Source organism: Bison bison, unplaced genomic scaffold, assembly GCF_000754665.1.
Source record: "Bison bison bison isolate TAMUID 2011002044 unplaced genomic scaffold, Bison_UMD1.0 scf7180017864531, whole genome shotgun sequence".
NCBI lineage: Eukaryota > Metazoa > Chordata > Mammalia > Artiodactyla > Bovidae > Bison > Bison bison.
In genome coordinates, this window is record NW_011495081.1 from 8,720,469 (window position 1) to 8,737,080 (window position 16,612).

The 16,612-nt window shown below is 46.4% G+C and overlaps 1 protein-coding gene across 2 annotated transcripts in view; it reads right to left on the reverse strand.

Annotated features, from left to right (window-relative positions):
* The window catches only part of ELF5 (E74-like factor 5 (ets domain transcription factor)), a 33,180-nt gene extending 20,062 nt beyond the window's left edge, over positions 1-13,118 (reverse strand). Inside the window, exons 1-2 of one of the 2 annotated variants that reach the window (XM_010831841.1) lie at positions 13,037-13,118; positions 5,858-5,982 (exon numbers count right to left, since the gene is read on the reverse strand). In XM_010831841.1, the coding sequence (XP_010830143.1) occupies positions 5,858-5,978 (121 nt within the window). In that variant the 5' untranslated portion in view covers positions 5,979-5,982; positions 13,037-13,118. Of the gene's footprint in view, positions 1-5,857; positions 5,983-10,683; positions 10,840-13,036 lie in introns of those variants that run through there. The other variant, XM_010831840.1, reaches the window with a different exon arrangement.
* Between the last annotated feature and the right edge of the window lie 3,494 nt (positions 13,119-16,612).

Sequence of the window (16,612 nt, forward strand, 5' to 3'; positions counted from 1 at the left end):
CCATGGGATTCTCCAGGCAAGAATACTGGAGTGGGTTGCCATTCCCTTCTCCAGGGGATCTTCCTAACCCAGGGATCGAACCCAGGTCTCCCTCATTGCAGGCAGATTCTTTACCATCAGCCACCAGGGAAGCCCAAAGTGACTCAGTTTTGCATATATACGCATTCTTTTAAAAATATCCTTTTCCATCTTGGTTTATCCCAGGAGATTGGACATAGTTTCTTGTGCATACAGTACCATCTTGTTGTTTATCCAATCTAAATGCAATAGTCTGGGGAGGGAGAGGGATGGACTGGGAATTTGGGGTTGGTAGAGGCAGAATTTTTATTTTTTATTTTTAGCTGAATAGTATTTTCTTCAAATTGAAGTTTATCTGGAAAAAAGCAGTGCTGCTCTGCTGGGAGTTAAGGGGAAGGTACTAGATGGCTTCTCCTCCTTAACACCACAAGGCTCCTTGAAAAATTACTTTTCTGGAGCTTGTTATTTGAATTCTCCCTTAAAGCTGGAAGTGTGTGTGATCTCACACTTAGGGGGCCTGCCTCCCAGAACTTGTTAGCAAAATGGGAATAATAGGATCTGCCTCTCCAGGCTGTTACAAAGATTAAGTGAATCAATGCATGGAAAGTGCTTGGAACAGGACAGGCAGAGAGTAAGTGCTCATTCAATACCATTAATGTTAAATATTAACATGTACTTGTTAATATTGGGGTCACTCCATACCACTATGTTAATTGCATTTCCTCCACTTGTTAGCTGTGCAATCCTAGTAAAGTTTCCTAACCTCTCTGGACTTCAGCTTCATTCATCTGTAAAACAGGAATAATAATAGTGTCTATCTTTTAGGAAGCTTGCTGTGAAATGGAAGAGAAATGATGCATGGGCTGAGAGAAACTTAGCCCAGTGATCTGGATGACAATTCAGATCAACAATTCCCTGTGTCACTTGTAATTAGTTATTATTTGGGGACAACATTTGTTCTTGGGGAAATGACGCTGTCTCCACCAGGGCCTCAGTCTAACTGAGGGACATGCAGAACAAAGGAACCCAAGGACTCAGCGAGATGGAGGCAGACAGTCTGGGTCGGAGGAGACCTGAGTTAGCCAGCCTGGACTGTAATTAGCATGATTTATTAGCATCAGAACCTGGGAAAGTCTTTTGCCTGGAGCAGTACTGAAGAGGGCCAGTGAATGGACTAGGTAGCACAGGGCACCGTCAATTGTGGTTTGTCACTGAAAGGAAGGACTTTACGAGGAGGGACCTGAAATGATATATGGCTTCTAGGTTTCCCTCCAGAGTTGGTCTAGCCCCATCCAATAGTCTTTCTTGACTTTCCTTCTAAGCCTGTGGAGTGATTTAGACCATGAGATGGAAAAAAAAAAAAAAGAGCCTGGAGCAGTGTGAGAAACTGGATGGGGAAGAGATGAGAAGGCTGGCTGGGTATCATCCAAAAGCTGAGGCCACGAGCATGTGGTTAGAAAGGACAGAGAGCACCAGGCCCTAAGCCGTCCCAGGCCACAGCTGCCCAAAGGCTCAGACGCGTGCGGGAGAGGCTGGAGGTGGCTGGCAGTGAGGTCTGTCCTTGGGAGTGTGCTGGGGTATGACCACCGCCACGGGGCTCACCTTAGGCTTTCTGATGATTTTATATTTCATTATTTGATTTTGATTTAGAAATTCTGAGACTCTCTTTGATCTCAAAGATCCTATCTCAAAGATTCCTATACCTGGAATAGGAATCTTACTTAAGAAAAGCCCCCCTGGAACCCAGATACCTCTCTCTCTGAGTATCTGGATGTTAATACCCAAGATCAGCATTTTGTACCTTAAAAAAATTTTTTTTTCCGTCAAATAAAATCTCCTTGTGCTTGTGCTCAGTGGCTTCAGTCGTATCTGACTGCTTGCAGCCCCATGGACTGTAGCCCGCCAGGCTTCTCTGTCTATGGGATTTCCCAGGGCAAGAGTACTGGAGTGGGTTTCCATGCCCTCGTCCAGGGGCTCTTCCCAACACAGGGACTGAACACGAGTCTGCTGTACCTCCTGCACTGCAGGTGGATTCTTCACTGCTGAGTCACCAGGGAAGCCATAAAATCTCCTATAGCTAACGTATTTGTTGAGCACTTAGTACATGCCAGTTACTCTGCTACACTCTTGAGTTTTCTTATCCCATCCTCAACTCAAGGTCCTGGATCATGTAGCCTATTTTACAAAGTAAATGAAGAAAGAAAGGCAGAGAATGGTGAAAGCCCTTCTTGAGGTCACACAACGAGTAAGTGGCTGAGCAAGGTGAAAAGTGAAAGTGAAAGTCACTCAGCTGTGTCTGGCTCTTTGCGACCCCATGGACTATACAGTCCATGGAATTCCCCAGGCCAGAATACTGGAGTGGGTAGCCCTTCCCTTCTCCAGGGTATCTTCCCATCCCAGAGATCAAACCCAGGTCTTCCACATTGCAAGTGGATTCTTTACCGGATGAGCCACAAGGGAAGCCCAAGGAGGAGGTCATTTAGGTGTAACCCAGCTCCTGCAGCCAAGCCTTGGTAACCACTATACTGCACTGTCTTTGGAATCAAAGTGAGGGTGGGGGTGGAGAGGGGAGCCTAAAGTTTGTCTGTCTCAACTGTCACTCCAGGTCCCCAAGGGACCTCCTAAGAACCCCTAGAGCTGCCCCAACCTAGAAAGCTCTGCTGCAAAGTATAAGCAAGATCCCAAAGCCAAGGTACACTGCACATTGGCCTGGCCATCTTGGCCATCAGGGGAGGGAGGTGTGGGTTTATGGAGGGTCAGGATAGAGTTCCAGGAAGTAGGGGTGAGTCAGGATATTCCATGACTTGTCAGATGCTTGGCTACTGGAACTCGATTGGAGAAATCATCTTTTAAAAACATCACCTGCTAGTGAAATGTACACAGCTCTCCACTATCCACGCTGGATAAAATTTTCCAGTATCTATAATTCTTTATTTTAAAAGAGCTGAAGGGAAGTTCAGGGTGAACTCATGACATTCTAGAGCATTTTGCAATCTGCGACCGTCCACTCGCCAGCCTGCAGGGCAACCTCTAAGTGCTGGTTTTAAGAGAGGCCAGGTCCTGAGCTCTTAACACACGGAGGGTTCAGGTTTGGCTGCCTCTGCTAGAGCTATTTAAGAGGCAGTAAATAGCTGGTTCTCCTGACCATGTTGCTTATTCCTCCCTGCCCTTTTTATTTGTAGACATCATTTATCCAGCAGGCATACCATTTCTCTCTCCCTTTCTCTCCTTTTTGTCTCAAAGTGTCTAAAGTGAAGTCGCTCAGTTGTGTCCGACTCTTTGCAACCCCATGGACTGTAGCCTACCAGGCTCCTCTGTCCATGGGATTTTCCAGGCAATAGTACTGGAGTGGATTGCCATTTCCTTCTCCAGGGGAATCTTCCCAACCCAGGGATCGAACCCAGGTCTCCCTCATTGTAGACAGACGCTTTACTGCCTGAGCCATCAGGGAAGTCCTTCAAAGTGTCTAAGCTGCCAACAATTCTGAATTGGATAGGTTGAGATAGAGACCCGTGTCGCTTTTGTTCAATATGAAAAGTGAGGCGAGGAGAGAGAAAGCTGTTTTTCCATGTGGTGTCTTGGTTGCTGGGCACCTACCAAGTGCCCAGCACTTTGCTAAACACATTATATGTGGAATCTCAGTCAATCCTCCCAACACCGGGAGGCAGATGCTATTTTAGCTGAGGAAAACATATCTCAGAGATGTTAGGGAAAACCTGGCCAAGGTCACGGGGTCAGTCAGTGCCAGCACCAGCCCCGTCACCTTGGACCCAAACAGGAAGCTGCCATTTGGACAACCCTGACTTCAAGCTGGAATTTCCTAGGAGGTGGGCAAGGACTTCAGAAGAGATGGCCACTAAGGTGGCAAGTTGGCAGAGCAGTGTCTGGAGGAGAACTTGGCTATCTCCTGATACATCCCTCTCAGAAGGTTTTTGCACATACTCAGGCCCATGTGTCACCTCCTGGGAGACAAAAAGACAGAAGGCCCTGCAGGGCATTCCTCCCACCAGTGGGAGCCTGGTCCTCACTTGGGACTGTTTCACACCCAAACTTGATCTTTATAAGCTCAGAAACACTCGGCTCCTTCTGAAATCCAGAGTGCAAGAGGGAAAGCCCCAAACCTGGCCCCTCCCTTGGTAATGGCAGGGAGCTGGCCCACTCTTGGCCATGCCTGGTTCCAAAGTCTGAGCTCCTGACAACTACAGAAGCTCCTGGAACACTGCATGGGGCAGGCACCTGAGGCTACCCTCTCCCATCCCACTCTGACACCACCTGGTAGAAGAGGCAGGAAGAGGCGGCTCCCAGGATGGCAGGTCTGGGTTATGTGTGGGTGGGGCTGGGCTCCACCATCACGGGACACGCAGGGAAGAGACAAGGACTTGGAAACCTCTGTTTTCCTCCTTCAGATTTAGCCTCTTGACCAAACACAGGGTGGGAGGGTAGGGAGAAATTGAGTACATTTCTCATTGTCTTTTTGGGAATGAGGCGCTCTTTAGGCTTGAAGAACTGTCCTGTGCAGCAGGATGAGCCAGGTCCCCATGCAATGATCTGGACCCTAGGAGAGTGAACCCTGTCACAGATACCTATGTGTCACGTGCAGGGTTAGGGAAGGGTGTGGGATTGGTCTATGTAAGCACGCGCCTCAGGTCTGTCTGTGCAGTGCTGGTTTCTGGCCTGGAGGCAGGCACTCCTTGAGGGGGGCATTTCACAGTGACCTTGGAGACTCACCCTCTCCTGGAAGCCACCTGCTTTCTGACTCCGAGTGTGAGCCCCGCTGGGCCGGAATACACAGGGTCAAGGCTGGGTGGTGAGGCCTGAGGGCTGGATCGGCGCTTGCATCACCCCCACCGCGGGGTGTGTACCTGCTGTGCTAGCAGTCAGCCAGGCTTGCCGTGATGTGCAGTCACCCGGCACCTGGGGACAGAGGCCCTCAGAGGGTTTCTGGGGCAAAGCTCAGCTGGCCTCACTTTGGCTTATGGCCTGCACAAGGCCCCGTGCTTTCTTCTTAGGTGGAGAGAACTGGACTAGGACAGGAGGAAGTGTGGGGAGGGCGGCCTGGGGGGACAACGAGGGGACCCCTGTTTACTGAGCACTTCCTTGGTTGCCAGGTTATATATTTCACAGTTTGGCTCTCTTGGTCCTTATAAAATTCATCATCCCTGCTCTAGCGATAAGGAAATAAAAGTTCTGAGAATAGCTATAATATTAATACCGATAACCACAGCACTACACCATATGTAAGATGACCATGTAGGAGAGTTAAGGGCACAGAGCTCAAGTCAATGTGCGTGAGACTTAGTTAACTGTTAGACCTTGGGTGGGTCACGAAACCTCTCTGTGCCTCAGTTTCTTCATCTATAAAGTGGGAATAATTACTAATTTCTCTTAGGGTTTCTGTAAGGATGAAATGGGTGTTTGGCATAGGGTCTGGGGCACGGCTAGTAAGTATTTAGCAAATATTGGCTAAAGCCAGGATGCTCAAGCAATCACAGTGTACTTACTAGGCTTCAGCCTAAGGGTTTCTACTATTTTGTTTAAATTAATTGCTCCAGGACATTGGTGTTATCTCCTTTTTACCCATTAGCAAAATAAGGCTCGGAGAGGTTAGTGGAGTTTCCCAAGGCCACAGAGCCGGGAAGAGGTTGCAGTGAGGATTCTAGGGCTTTCTTCTGTGCAGAAGTGGCTCTTCTTCCTGCCCCGGACTCTGGCAACCCTCTGTCCTGAACGCGGGTGAGAGCTGGCCTTTTCAGGCCGTCATGGCCTTGCTGCCCACCTGAGGCCAGCGCTACCTCCTGCCCCACCTGTCCCAGCTCAGATGGGCTTCTCCAGTCATACACACCTGTCTGATGCTCAAAGGCAGGGTAATACTCTTCATTGCTGAACAGGTCAGTCCACGACATCAGGGGGTCGCAGAAGGACGTGTTGGGCAGGAAGGTGCTGTGTGTCACTGAGTCCAACATCACCCTGTAATAGCAGAAGAGGCTGTGAGGAGGCGGCAAGCCACACCACAGGAGACCCCAGCAGGGCAACACTTGTTTTTTGTTTTTTTGACTGTATCACTGGCATAAGGGATCTTAGTTCCCCACCTGGGGACTGAACCCATGCCCCATGTAGTAGAAGCATAGAGTCTTAACCACTGGACTGCCAGGGAAGTCCCTACACTTGGCTTTTAATTATGTCAGCAAACACAAACATGCAGCCTCCCAGGAGCCAGGCACTCCTCTGAGTGCCTTCCACGGTGACATTATTTAATTCTTGCCGCATCCTGTGAGGTTTGTGTGTACATCCCCATTTTATAGATGAGAAAAAGTGAGGCAGAGAGGTTGAGACAATTGGTAACATGGCCAGTAAGTGGCAAAGCTGGGATTTGAGGATGAAGGTTTTAATTATGCAATAACGCCTCGTTCTTTACTTTTCCTGGTCTCTCTCACCTGGCCCCTGAACTCTGGATTATAATGTCTAAAAATATACTTCTGAAAACAGGGAAAGAATTATTATAAGTGAATGTGCCCACAAACACTAATCCACAATTCTGAAATCTGAAAGCTCTGAAACTGAAAGTATATTTGGGTGTGTTTGGTGCCAACATATTTCCCAGCAAAAACAGTCCTGAATTGACTGTTGTAAAACTTTTATATATAATTATATCTATACTTCTATATATGTATGTAAACTAAACCATACATTTATTAAACATATGTAACTATAGTATGCCATACAGTTTTATATCTATAGCTATAGTTTCATTTGTTCTACTTGATGAATATTCATATGATACACTGCAGAAAATATTGATGCATTTAAGCAGTCCAAGCAGGCAATATCTTGAGAGGAGTAATCTGTGCTCTGCAGTATATACCCTGGGTGGCTTCCTGATACTTGAAGAATTCTGAGTTCTGCAGCACGTCCCACCCCAGGGTTTTGGATGAGAGAGTGGGGACTTGTCGCCACTGTAACACACTTGCTTCACTGAGTGCCCTGGGCTGAGCAGTTTATTATTCGTGGTGTCCCCAGAACAACCACTCTGAGTCAGGGTCTGGTAGGCGTTCTGTCTTATAGATAAGGGATGGGAGCTCCGAGATTCCAGATGACACACCCAGGTGGCAGGTGAGGGAGTTTGAGTGACAACTCAGGTTGGTCTATTTAAGAAATCATGATCCCAGTTGCTGTGCACACCAGCGAGTGGGAAGCTTTGGGAAAAGATGTCTGATTGAAGTTGGAGAGGGGATAGAAAAGAAGGGGCAAGCATTCTTGCCCACACTAGTCTCCTCCTTCAAATTTCCCTTTGCTATTTTCCATATTCCCACAATTCAGAGAAAAAAAAATTCATTCTTGGTGAATTAGAAAAACCTGTTCACCCAAATTCTCTTATTATTATTGCAATAATATTGATGAGATACTTGGTTCTACCCCTTCAGCAAAGAGGACACAGCAGCTCAAGATCACACAGCTGGGAAGTGGCAAAGCAAAGACTAGATTCCATGCTTGGATTATTAAGTGCATGGAATTTTAAGATGGTCAAGAACTTATAAGTCATCTAGTCCAGGATTTTCCAAACTTTAGTTATTCGCCTGCCCCATTATAACTTATTTAATTTATTAAAAAAAATCACCTCCCTTATTGTTTAACATAACTGCATTTACTTAAAAGGAAAACTTTATATCACTACTATAAATGGAAAGCCAGGATTTATTTAATATACGTAAGAATAAAGATATAAGCTTTGAAATAAAAATTAGTCATTCATGCCTAGATCAGAGGGTCTAGGCACAACTTACAGGCACAGTCTAGTCCACCACCTATTTTTGAATGGCTCACAGATAAAAATGATTTTACATTTTTAAATGGTTATATAATACGTGCACAATGCACTTGATTTTGCCTTTAGGCCTGCAAATCCTAAAATATTTACTATCTGGTGCTTTAAGAAAATGTCTGCTACCCCTGACTGGATTTATATCACGTATCATGAGTGGTCTGGCATGTTGGAAATTACTGTCAGTCCAATCTTTTCCCGCATCCAGACATTTTACAGTTGTGAAAATTAAGGCCCAAGAAATCTGTGTAACTTTGTCAAAGTCATACACCCTACAGTGTAGGGAATTAAGTTTTTTCCAATTTTCAACCCATCTGCTTTCCTTTCTACAAACACTCACAGCCTCATCTGCTCACAGAAATATCCCAGGCTCACTACCAGGACAATCCGGATCTTGATCCCTAGAGGGTCAGGGACTGTGTGATTCCAGAACCAGAGATCAATTATTTGGGGATGTTTGCAAATCTGTCACGATCATCACTATCAGATATGCATGAGAACTCTGCTACAGACAGAGAAATAACCGAATTCAGATTCTCATGTGTAGGCACCCTCTCTGGGCATCGCTGGAAAGTTGCCAGACTTCCCTAGGAAGTCTCCTTCCTGATGCCCGGAGAGGGTTAACGTGCCCAGCAGATTATCATGTTCCTGGATCTCCCCTTGGGAGCCATATCAAACAGAGGTCAAGGCTGCCTGGGTCTGGACTCTGATTTTCCCACAGATTGACTGGTTTTATATCCCTGAGCAGGTGGCTGGATGAGGAGGGATGGGGGTGGGAGGTTATGAGGAAGAAAGAGGCTTGGTGGGAGCCCAAAGCCTTTTCTACTTTCTGGACTTGACCCTAGAAAAGTTCTCCTAAGTGACAGTTCAAGGTAAAAATACCCCCTACCCCTCTGGATCGGAGGCTCAGAAAATGGGAGAAGAGGGTGGCAGACCTCTGACATGACCTTCATGGGTGGGCTTGGAGAAAGGAGAGGTGGCTTCCATGTGGAGAACAGTTCCCAGGTCTCCGGTGTTAATTAGAAATCCTCCAGATATAGGATGCAACAGTAGGAACGTGCTTCTTCATCTCTGCCTGACAAAGCTCTCAAAAGTCATTCGGTAAATTGAATTTGATAGCAGAAAAATTAGGAATCTCTGTTACCAGTACAATATTTACCTCTTAGAAGGATTTCTTTTTTTTCTCTTTGCACCACCCTACTGGCTGGCACTGTGATTTCTTCAGGGCTGTACCGGGTGATGTCTGTATCTGATTCCCTTTGGGGGTTCCTTCTATGGCAAATTATATCCATTAAGTTTTCTTAAAGGGCTGTTTCCGGTATACAACATGCTGTTTTTCTTCTGTAATTATTTTTTGCTTTGTGGAAAAGTATGTTTTATAAAAGGCAGCAGCTTTTCTTTTTTCTATTGCAGTGGGAGGAGGGGATATTGTTAAATCTTGGACTCTCCACAAAAGACCTTGGCCACTTAACCAGCAGGCCCTAGGTGTGAAAGTTCAGGAATAATGGCTCCTTTGTATTCAGCAGTCCAGTTTCTTAGGCCTTTACAGTCCTTGCAACAACCGAACATTTTAGCTCTTCAGATTTCTTTAATGTAGGCGGAAGAGGGTGGTGGGCAACAACAGCTTTTGGGTTCTCTCTTCTCAGGGAGGACATTGAGGCCCAGTGATATATAGTTTTAGGCCTGAAGTTAGAATATGTATTCCGACGAGGGGACAGTGACCAAAGAGGGAAAAAATTGGTAAAAAAAATTGGTCTTAAGGGTCAAAAAAATCTTAGCCATCATTATCCTTTACGACTCTTCAAAGCCCACAGTACATAAGTGATGAATGGTGAATCTGTGATATTAACATTTCATGGAGGGGGTAAGATTAAGAAACAATGATCTAGGGGACTTCCCTGGTGGTTCAGTGGTTAAAACTTCACCTTCCAATGCAGAGGAGAGCGGGTTCAATCCGTGGCTGGGGAGCTAAGACCCCACATGCGGCCGAAAAACCAAAACATTAAACAGAAGCAATATTGCAACCAATTCAATAAAGACTTTTAAAAATTGTCCACCTTAAAAAATTCTTAAAAAAAAAAAAGAACAAAAAAGGGGGTGACAGTGGGAAAAAAAGGTAGCAAAGCATTGGGTTAGACTTAGAGTCAGCAGCAGGACAAGTAGGGGAAGCCTAGGGAGGGTCCTAGGCCTGCTGTTGTAACCCCGCATTTTTGGTTTTTGAGAGACTGGCTGACTTGTCCTCATAGAAGGAGCATTGTCGTGATTCTGCCTCTCACTTTTCTTGGAGCCTCAATACTTCATCGGCTGCATGAACGCAACAGTGAGATGGACTCTAACACATACCCTAGCTGCGTGATTTTCTTCAGGATCCCACCCGATTTGGCTGACACAGCCATACACGTGCACGCACACACATAGGCATATATGACGGCTATAGATGGATATTGCGGTCAAGTACGCTCACCAAATTGGAGTACAATTCAATCATACAGAGATGAAAGTTTTAGCTATAAAATAATTCCCATGATTTTCTCTTCTCCTTTTCCTCCCATACCCACTTTCAGCTGTGACCTCTGGACATTCTTTGCCTGGGTTAGCCAGACCCCTTAAGTATTCTGAACCCTCGCTCACTGCCCGTCTACAGACCCAGTCTCCCCAAAGTGTAATCAACACTTTAGCTGCCTAGTAGGTAGGAAAGAATCAAGCACTTTCAGCACAAGAGGGGAGAATCAAGTGGGTTCTCTTCCAGGCGTGAGAAAGGCTGGCTGGACCTTTGGGAATGGCCTGGACACTCAGGTCCTTGGTGCCTCCAGGGGCTTCCTGCCCTTCTGAGAGTCTGGTTCACTCACCAAGCGTGCACCGGAAGGGTCCACACAGTCAGAGATACAGGCCTGTGGGCTTCTTGCCCTCACACGAGTCAGAGGCGGCAGTCACAGGTGTCGTGTCCATGGCACCTCTGTTCAGCCTTCCAGAGAGAGCGGAAGGCGCAAACCACCCAGCCTTGGCCAGTCTGCCAGACAAGGAAAATTCCTTCCTGACCCTGGCAGAGATCATCAACTTCACTCTGGGCATGTGACCAAAAATTCACCCAATTAAGCACCTACACATTGGCTGTTTATGCACCAAAGCATCACTGCACAGAACGGGCTGTGAAGGTGTAAACCATGGAAAAGGGGGCTCGGGAGGGCCTTCCTTGATCTCACCATCGGGGCCATCTCGCTGGGAAGAATAATGCTTTTCCTCCTCTCAAGTCCCAGCGATACCCCAATGCCCACCAGGTTCCGAGCCCTACGGGCAAGGCAGGGTCTACTTCCTACCTTTTGGACCTCCCTCAGAAGAGACACATGGAGGAAAACCCATTGGTTGAACTATTTCAATGCTTTCTGCTAAAGGCTTGTGGGTTGGGTGCTTGAGTGTTTGCTCTTCTGGGAAAAACCAGAGCAGCTATGAGACTGCTTTGCTGATGTCTTGCCAAGTGATTCCTCATCTTCCTTTGGCTTGTATCAGAAGTTTGCTAGTTTGTTCGTTTTTTAGTTGTTTTTCTAAAGGTGCCGCAAAAACTCATAGGAGTTGTGCTGAATAGTTTACCATGGGCTCCCATACAAGGCTCACTGGGTTTGGGTTAAACCCATGTGTGTGTGCTCAGTCGCTTCAGTCGTGTCCAAACTCTGCAATGCTGGGGACTGGAGCCTGCCAAGCTTCTCTGCCCATGAGATTCTCCAGGCAAGAATACTGGAGTGGGTTTCCATGCCCTTCTCCAGGGGATCTTCCCAACTCGGGGATGGAACCTGCATCTCCTGCAGCTCCTGCACTGCAAGTGGATTCTTTACCCACTGAGCTACCTGGGAAGCTATATTAAATCCATTGGGATTTAAATCCTACCTCTGCCACTCACAAGGAAAGGGATGTGGGACACATTTCTTACTACTCAGCCTGCTGAAATTTTATTCTCTTTTTTTGTTTCATATAAGGTGTGTTGTGTCAAAATCCACAACCCTCTTTGAGCTCATCTCTCAAATGGAGATTTTAACATGCAATACTCAGGATAACCCAAAGATTTAACAAAATTAGGTAATATATGTAGATGAGCAGACATAACGTGTATGTCCATTACTGTCCCAGCAGGGGATGGGGGAATCAACTGTCATCAGTATTCTAAAAGGTTGCTACTTAGGTGACTTCTGAGAAAAGCAGACAACCAATCTGTGAAAACTCTTATTACCAAGAACGCTTTGAATCACCAGAAAACCCTCTCACAGCGAACATAAGGACAAAAGAATTAAGCTTTCGCTCAGAAGGGCAAACAATCTCTTCCCCTGGGTCTTTAGACTAAAACATGAAGCTGTCTCCCTGAATCACTTTACCTTGCTAGGCTTCAGTTTCCTCCTCTGTAAAGACAATTAGGGATCATTGTCCCTAATGATCTCTGACAGCATTTCCAGGTTGTAAAATTCTCAGCACATCAGAATGAAGCATATCAGAATGAATGTGGGTCCTCAGCTCCCGCGGGAGAAGGGAGCATATGCTACACCAGTCTGCCAGCAGGGGGCGAACGCTCAAGAACCTCACATAGTGCAGAGTCTTAGAAAAGGTCTGAGAATACAGTGGAAAAACCCTAACCATTGCTTTTCTGGAAGCATTCTATACTGAGGAGGTGTGAGAGTGCAGAATGGGTTTCCTTTAAGCTGTTATGTTCAGACAATCTCCTGGAAAATTCCCCAAACTGTAATAAGGCAACTATTTTTTTTTTCTGTTTCAAGGGGGTGCTCCATGAGCAGGCCAATGGGAAAAGGAGGCGCTTAGGCAGGAGGAGGTGGGCTTTTCTTGAAGCTGAATATTTTTTGGTGTAAAATCCAGCTTCCCTTCCTCAGGTTAGCTTGAAGAAGGGTAGAGAATGGCGTGCCCGTACGCATTCTCTATCAGTGAGTTCCCCTTGGTTTAATCAAGTGACCCAGAGGGGGCAGGGGTTGCCACGAAGGGGTTGGGTGGCTACACAGCCTGAGGAAGCAAAAACGTCTCTCTCAGGCCAGCAGTTAAATCCCAGTCAAACAGCTCCGGGGAGGTACTGTGACTGATGGACGTGGCAGGAGGCCTGGCCATCTGGAGCTGGGGACGGACCCACAGACCCAGGCCCCCCACCAGAGCCACTAAGCCCTGACGCCCCTTACGATTTATCCAAAAGAGCAAAGAAAAGGTGCTTACGTGAGGACGGCGGTGCTGGGTCCAAAGAGGAGGTTTTCAAGACAAGAGAAGGCAGGCACTCCCAGCACCGGCGTACGGTGGAAATAAAGGCACCTGTAGCCTTGTGATATAAGTAACACCTACAGACAGGTCCGTTTGGTTTTTCAGGTTTATGCACAACCCCTTTGATGACGGTGACATACAGTGTGACACGGCTCCTTGGAGGGGGAACAGTTCTCACACACAGAAAGTTTACCTTTATCCTGCTTTTGTGCCCAGCTCACCCCCCACCCCGGCTCCCCTGCTCCCCACCCAGGGAGTCAGTAAACAAGCTGAGAATTCTCGCCTCTGGGAGCTTTGCTGGATCCTGCGTTTGCTGGGAACTCTCTTTTGGGCAAGCTGGAGGGGAAACAGGAATCTAGCCATGGTGCCCATCTCTGCAGCCCTCCTTCCCTCCCCCGCCCCCAGCAGTAAGGTGGAAGGGTAGGATAGGGCAGTGGTTAAGAACAGACTCTGCAGCTAGACGGTTTTTTTTTTTTTTGCAGTTAGATGACTGAATTCAAATCTAGGTGCATCATTTTCTAGTCATGTCACCTTGAACCACTTAACTAGTTAGCTAATAACTTAAGTCTCTCTAATGCAAATAACAGGACCTACCCTCATACGAGGTCCTGCGAGTGAAGCACTGTGTGAGCTCTTTGTTTGTTCTGATTGTAGCATTTTCTTTGACAGAACACATTAATCAGAAAGCCCTTCTCCACCACTTCCTCTAAACCCATGCCTTCCCAGCAGATTGAAGGGAACAGCCAGTTTGTAGAACCAATGTTGGGGCCTTGTTTCTACTTTTCACCCAAAGCATAACCAGCCATAGGACACAGTAACTTACTCAACTTCTATCCTCTTGGGACATAATGTGCCATGGGGTTGTTTTCTCTCTTACCTTCCCCTTTACAGATGGGGAAAAGAAGAGGTTTAGGGGCTCAGTCAGGTGACCACAGCTACGAGGCTGGGGTCTGACCTGGATGCCAGCTCTCAGGTGTCTTTGTGAGAACTACCTTCATCCCTATAAGATCAGAAACAGGACCCGACTTAGGCTGAAAACAGAAGTCCCCAGTCACCTGCAGGACAGCACTGATGGCCCCCTGCCTTTTTGCCCTGTGCTTCCAGCTCTCCTGGGCAGCCGAGACCTGTGTCCAAACTGCAGACTCTAAGCTTTAGAGTGAAAGCAGGGACTGGTTTGTTAGGTTTTCTTGGGAGCACCAGGCATGGGTACAAACACAAATACAAACACACATACAGTCTGGGGAAACAAAAGGCAGTTCATTAGAGGACTCAAGTGTCATCATGGAAAAATTGTTGAAGGAAGATAAGAGGATTGCTGAGGATTCTGACTTGCTGTGTAACCTCAGACAAGTCAGGTAGCTTCTCTGGGCTTCATATCCCCTGATGGTGAAAGGAGGAGGCTGGGTTAGAATAGCAACTTTCAAACTGTGCTCTAAGGAACCCTGGAGATCCCTGAAGCCCTCATAGGAGCTGCTGGGGGTGGGTGTGTGAGAGAATGGGATCAGAGTGGGTTAGGCTCCAGGCGGCTCCTCCCTGATTCAGTAAGAGCATCTCGGCTTTTATATCAATCTTCAGGATAAGATTTCTCTTGAACAAAAGAATCCGCACTTGAAAAGAGTTTGCAGAGAATGGGATTGGGTGGTCATTGAGATTCCTTTAAGCTTTAAAATTCTGCGATTTGCCTCTTTCTCCTCTGTGTCTAGGGGATCTGGTTGGTCATACAGACTGTTTCCCACTGTTGGGTACTTTCCCATCTTGTTACTCGTCTTGGAAAGTCTTCTTATGTTTATATCTACACACATATGTTCTTCTTAGCAGAGAGAGTTTCATGGAAAATATCGTATTCTGATATTGTTTTTAGAAAAGAGTCTTTGGAGAAATTACATTTGTTTCTGTGCTGTCTTGACTCAGCTATTTCAGAGTGAAAAGTTTCTGGCAGTAAACGTGTATGACAGCAAACTGTTTGTCTCCTGCTCCTGAGTGTGTAATACAGCATATCTGGGTGCCCGTGTGGGAAATTACAGGCTCCTGGGCTAGCGAATAAAAGGGGTGATTAAGATAAAACCAAAATAAAAGAGGAATTTGACTCTAATTAAATCTAACTATCACATTGAACCTAAATTTGATTGGAGTGGAGATCGTAAATGATATCAAACACTAAGCTCATAAAACCTGTATTTGAATGTCAGAGGTGGACCAAAGGAATGAGGCATTTTAGACTTTCTAGCCCACCCTCCCTCTGCTGTCTCAACCACATAGCAATACAGGTAGAATGAATTAGGCTTACAAGAGCCACAAGTAACTCAGCCTGGATTCTATTTTTTTTTAAAGATTTTTTGATGTGGATCATTTTTAAAGTTTTTTTTTTAATTGAAATTGTTACAATATTGCTTCTGTTTTATGTTTTGGATTTTTGGCCATGAGGCATGTGGGATCTTAGTTCCCCAGCCAAGGATCGAACCCATACCCCCTGCATTGGAAGATGAAGTCTTAACCACTGGACTGCCAATGAAATTTCTAAGCCTGGATTCTGCAGAGAGACTTTATAGGTTTGAGTCCTGACTTTGCCATTTTCTGGCTGAGTGAGTCTGGGAAACTTCCTTAAATTCCTTACATCCTAGTTCCCTCATGTGTAAAGTAGGGGGAAAAGAATGCCTCCCTTATAGGGTGTTGGGTGAATTAAATGAATTAAAAGCTGAGAAGAGGTGAGAGCCCTAGAATGAACTCTGTTATCTACGTGCTGTGTGTGCGTGTATTCAGTCGTGTCTGACTCTTTGCCACCCTAAGGACTGTAGCCCACCAGGCTCCTCTCTATCCAAGGGATTCTCCAGGCAGGAATACTGGAGTGGGTTGCCATGCTCTCCTCCAGGGGATCTTCACGACCCATGGATAGAGCTCATGTCTCCTGTGTCTCCTGCATTCCTGGCACTCTTGACCTCTGAGCCACCACAGAAGACCCTATCTACGTGCTAGCCTGTTACATTTGTTAAAGTAATTAAACAAGAAGCCTGTTTGACTGTGGTGCCTTTAATGCTCGGCTAGCCAACACAAGCAAACTGACGCCTCAGCCAAAGTTGATTGTAAATCCACTCAGGTCCGAAAACAAGAAATTCAAAACCACCGATCCCAGACAGCCAACTAGGATTTCCCAGATAAAGCATCTGGTTAAGCGAAAGCCAATCAAATAATTTCCTTGCTTTCTTCCACATCTGCACTTTAAGAGCCATTCCCGGGACTTCCCTGGCGGTCCAATGGTTAAGACAGGGTGCTTCCACTGCAAGGGGCACAGGTTGGATTCCTGGTCGGGGAACTAAGATCCCTCATGCCACACAGTGTGACCAGAAAGTAGAAGGAAAAAAAAAGTCACTCCCCTGGCTCTTGTTGGTGGAGTGCTCCTAAACTCCTAATCACTTGTAGTTTGGTGATGCCGGATTGGAATTGATGTTTGCTCAAATAGACACTTGATAACTTTCATGTGCCTTATCTTTTAATACATTCACTACTTTAAATTCTCATAACTCTCTGATGAGGATG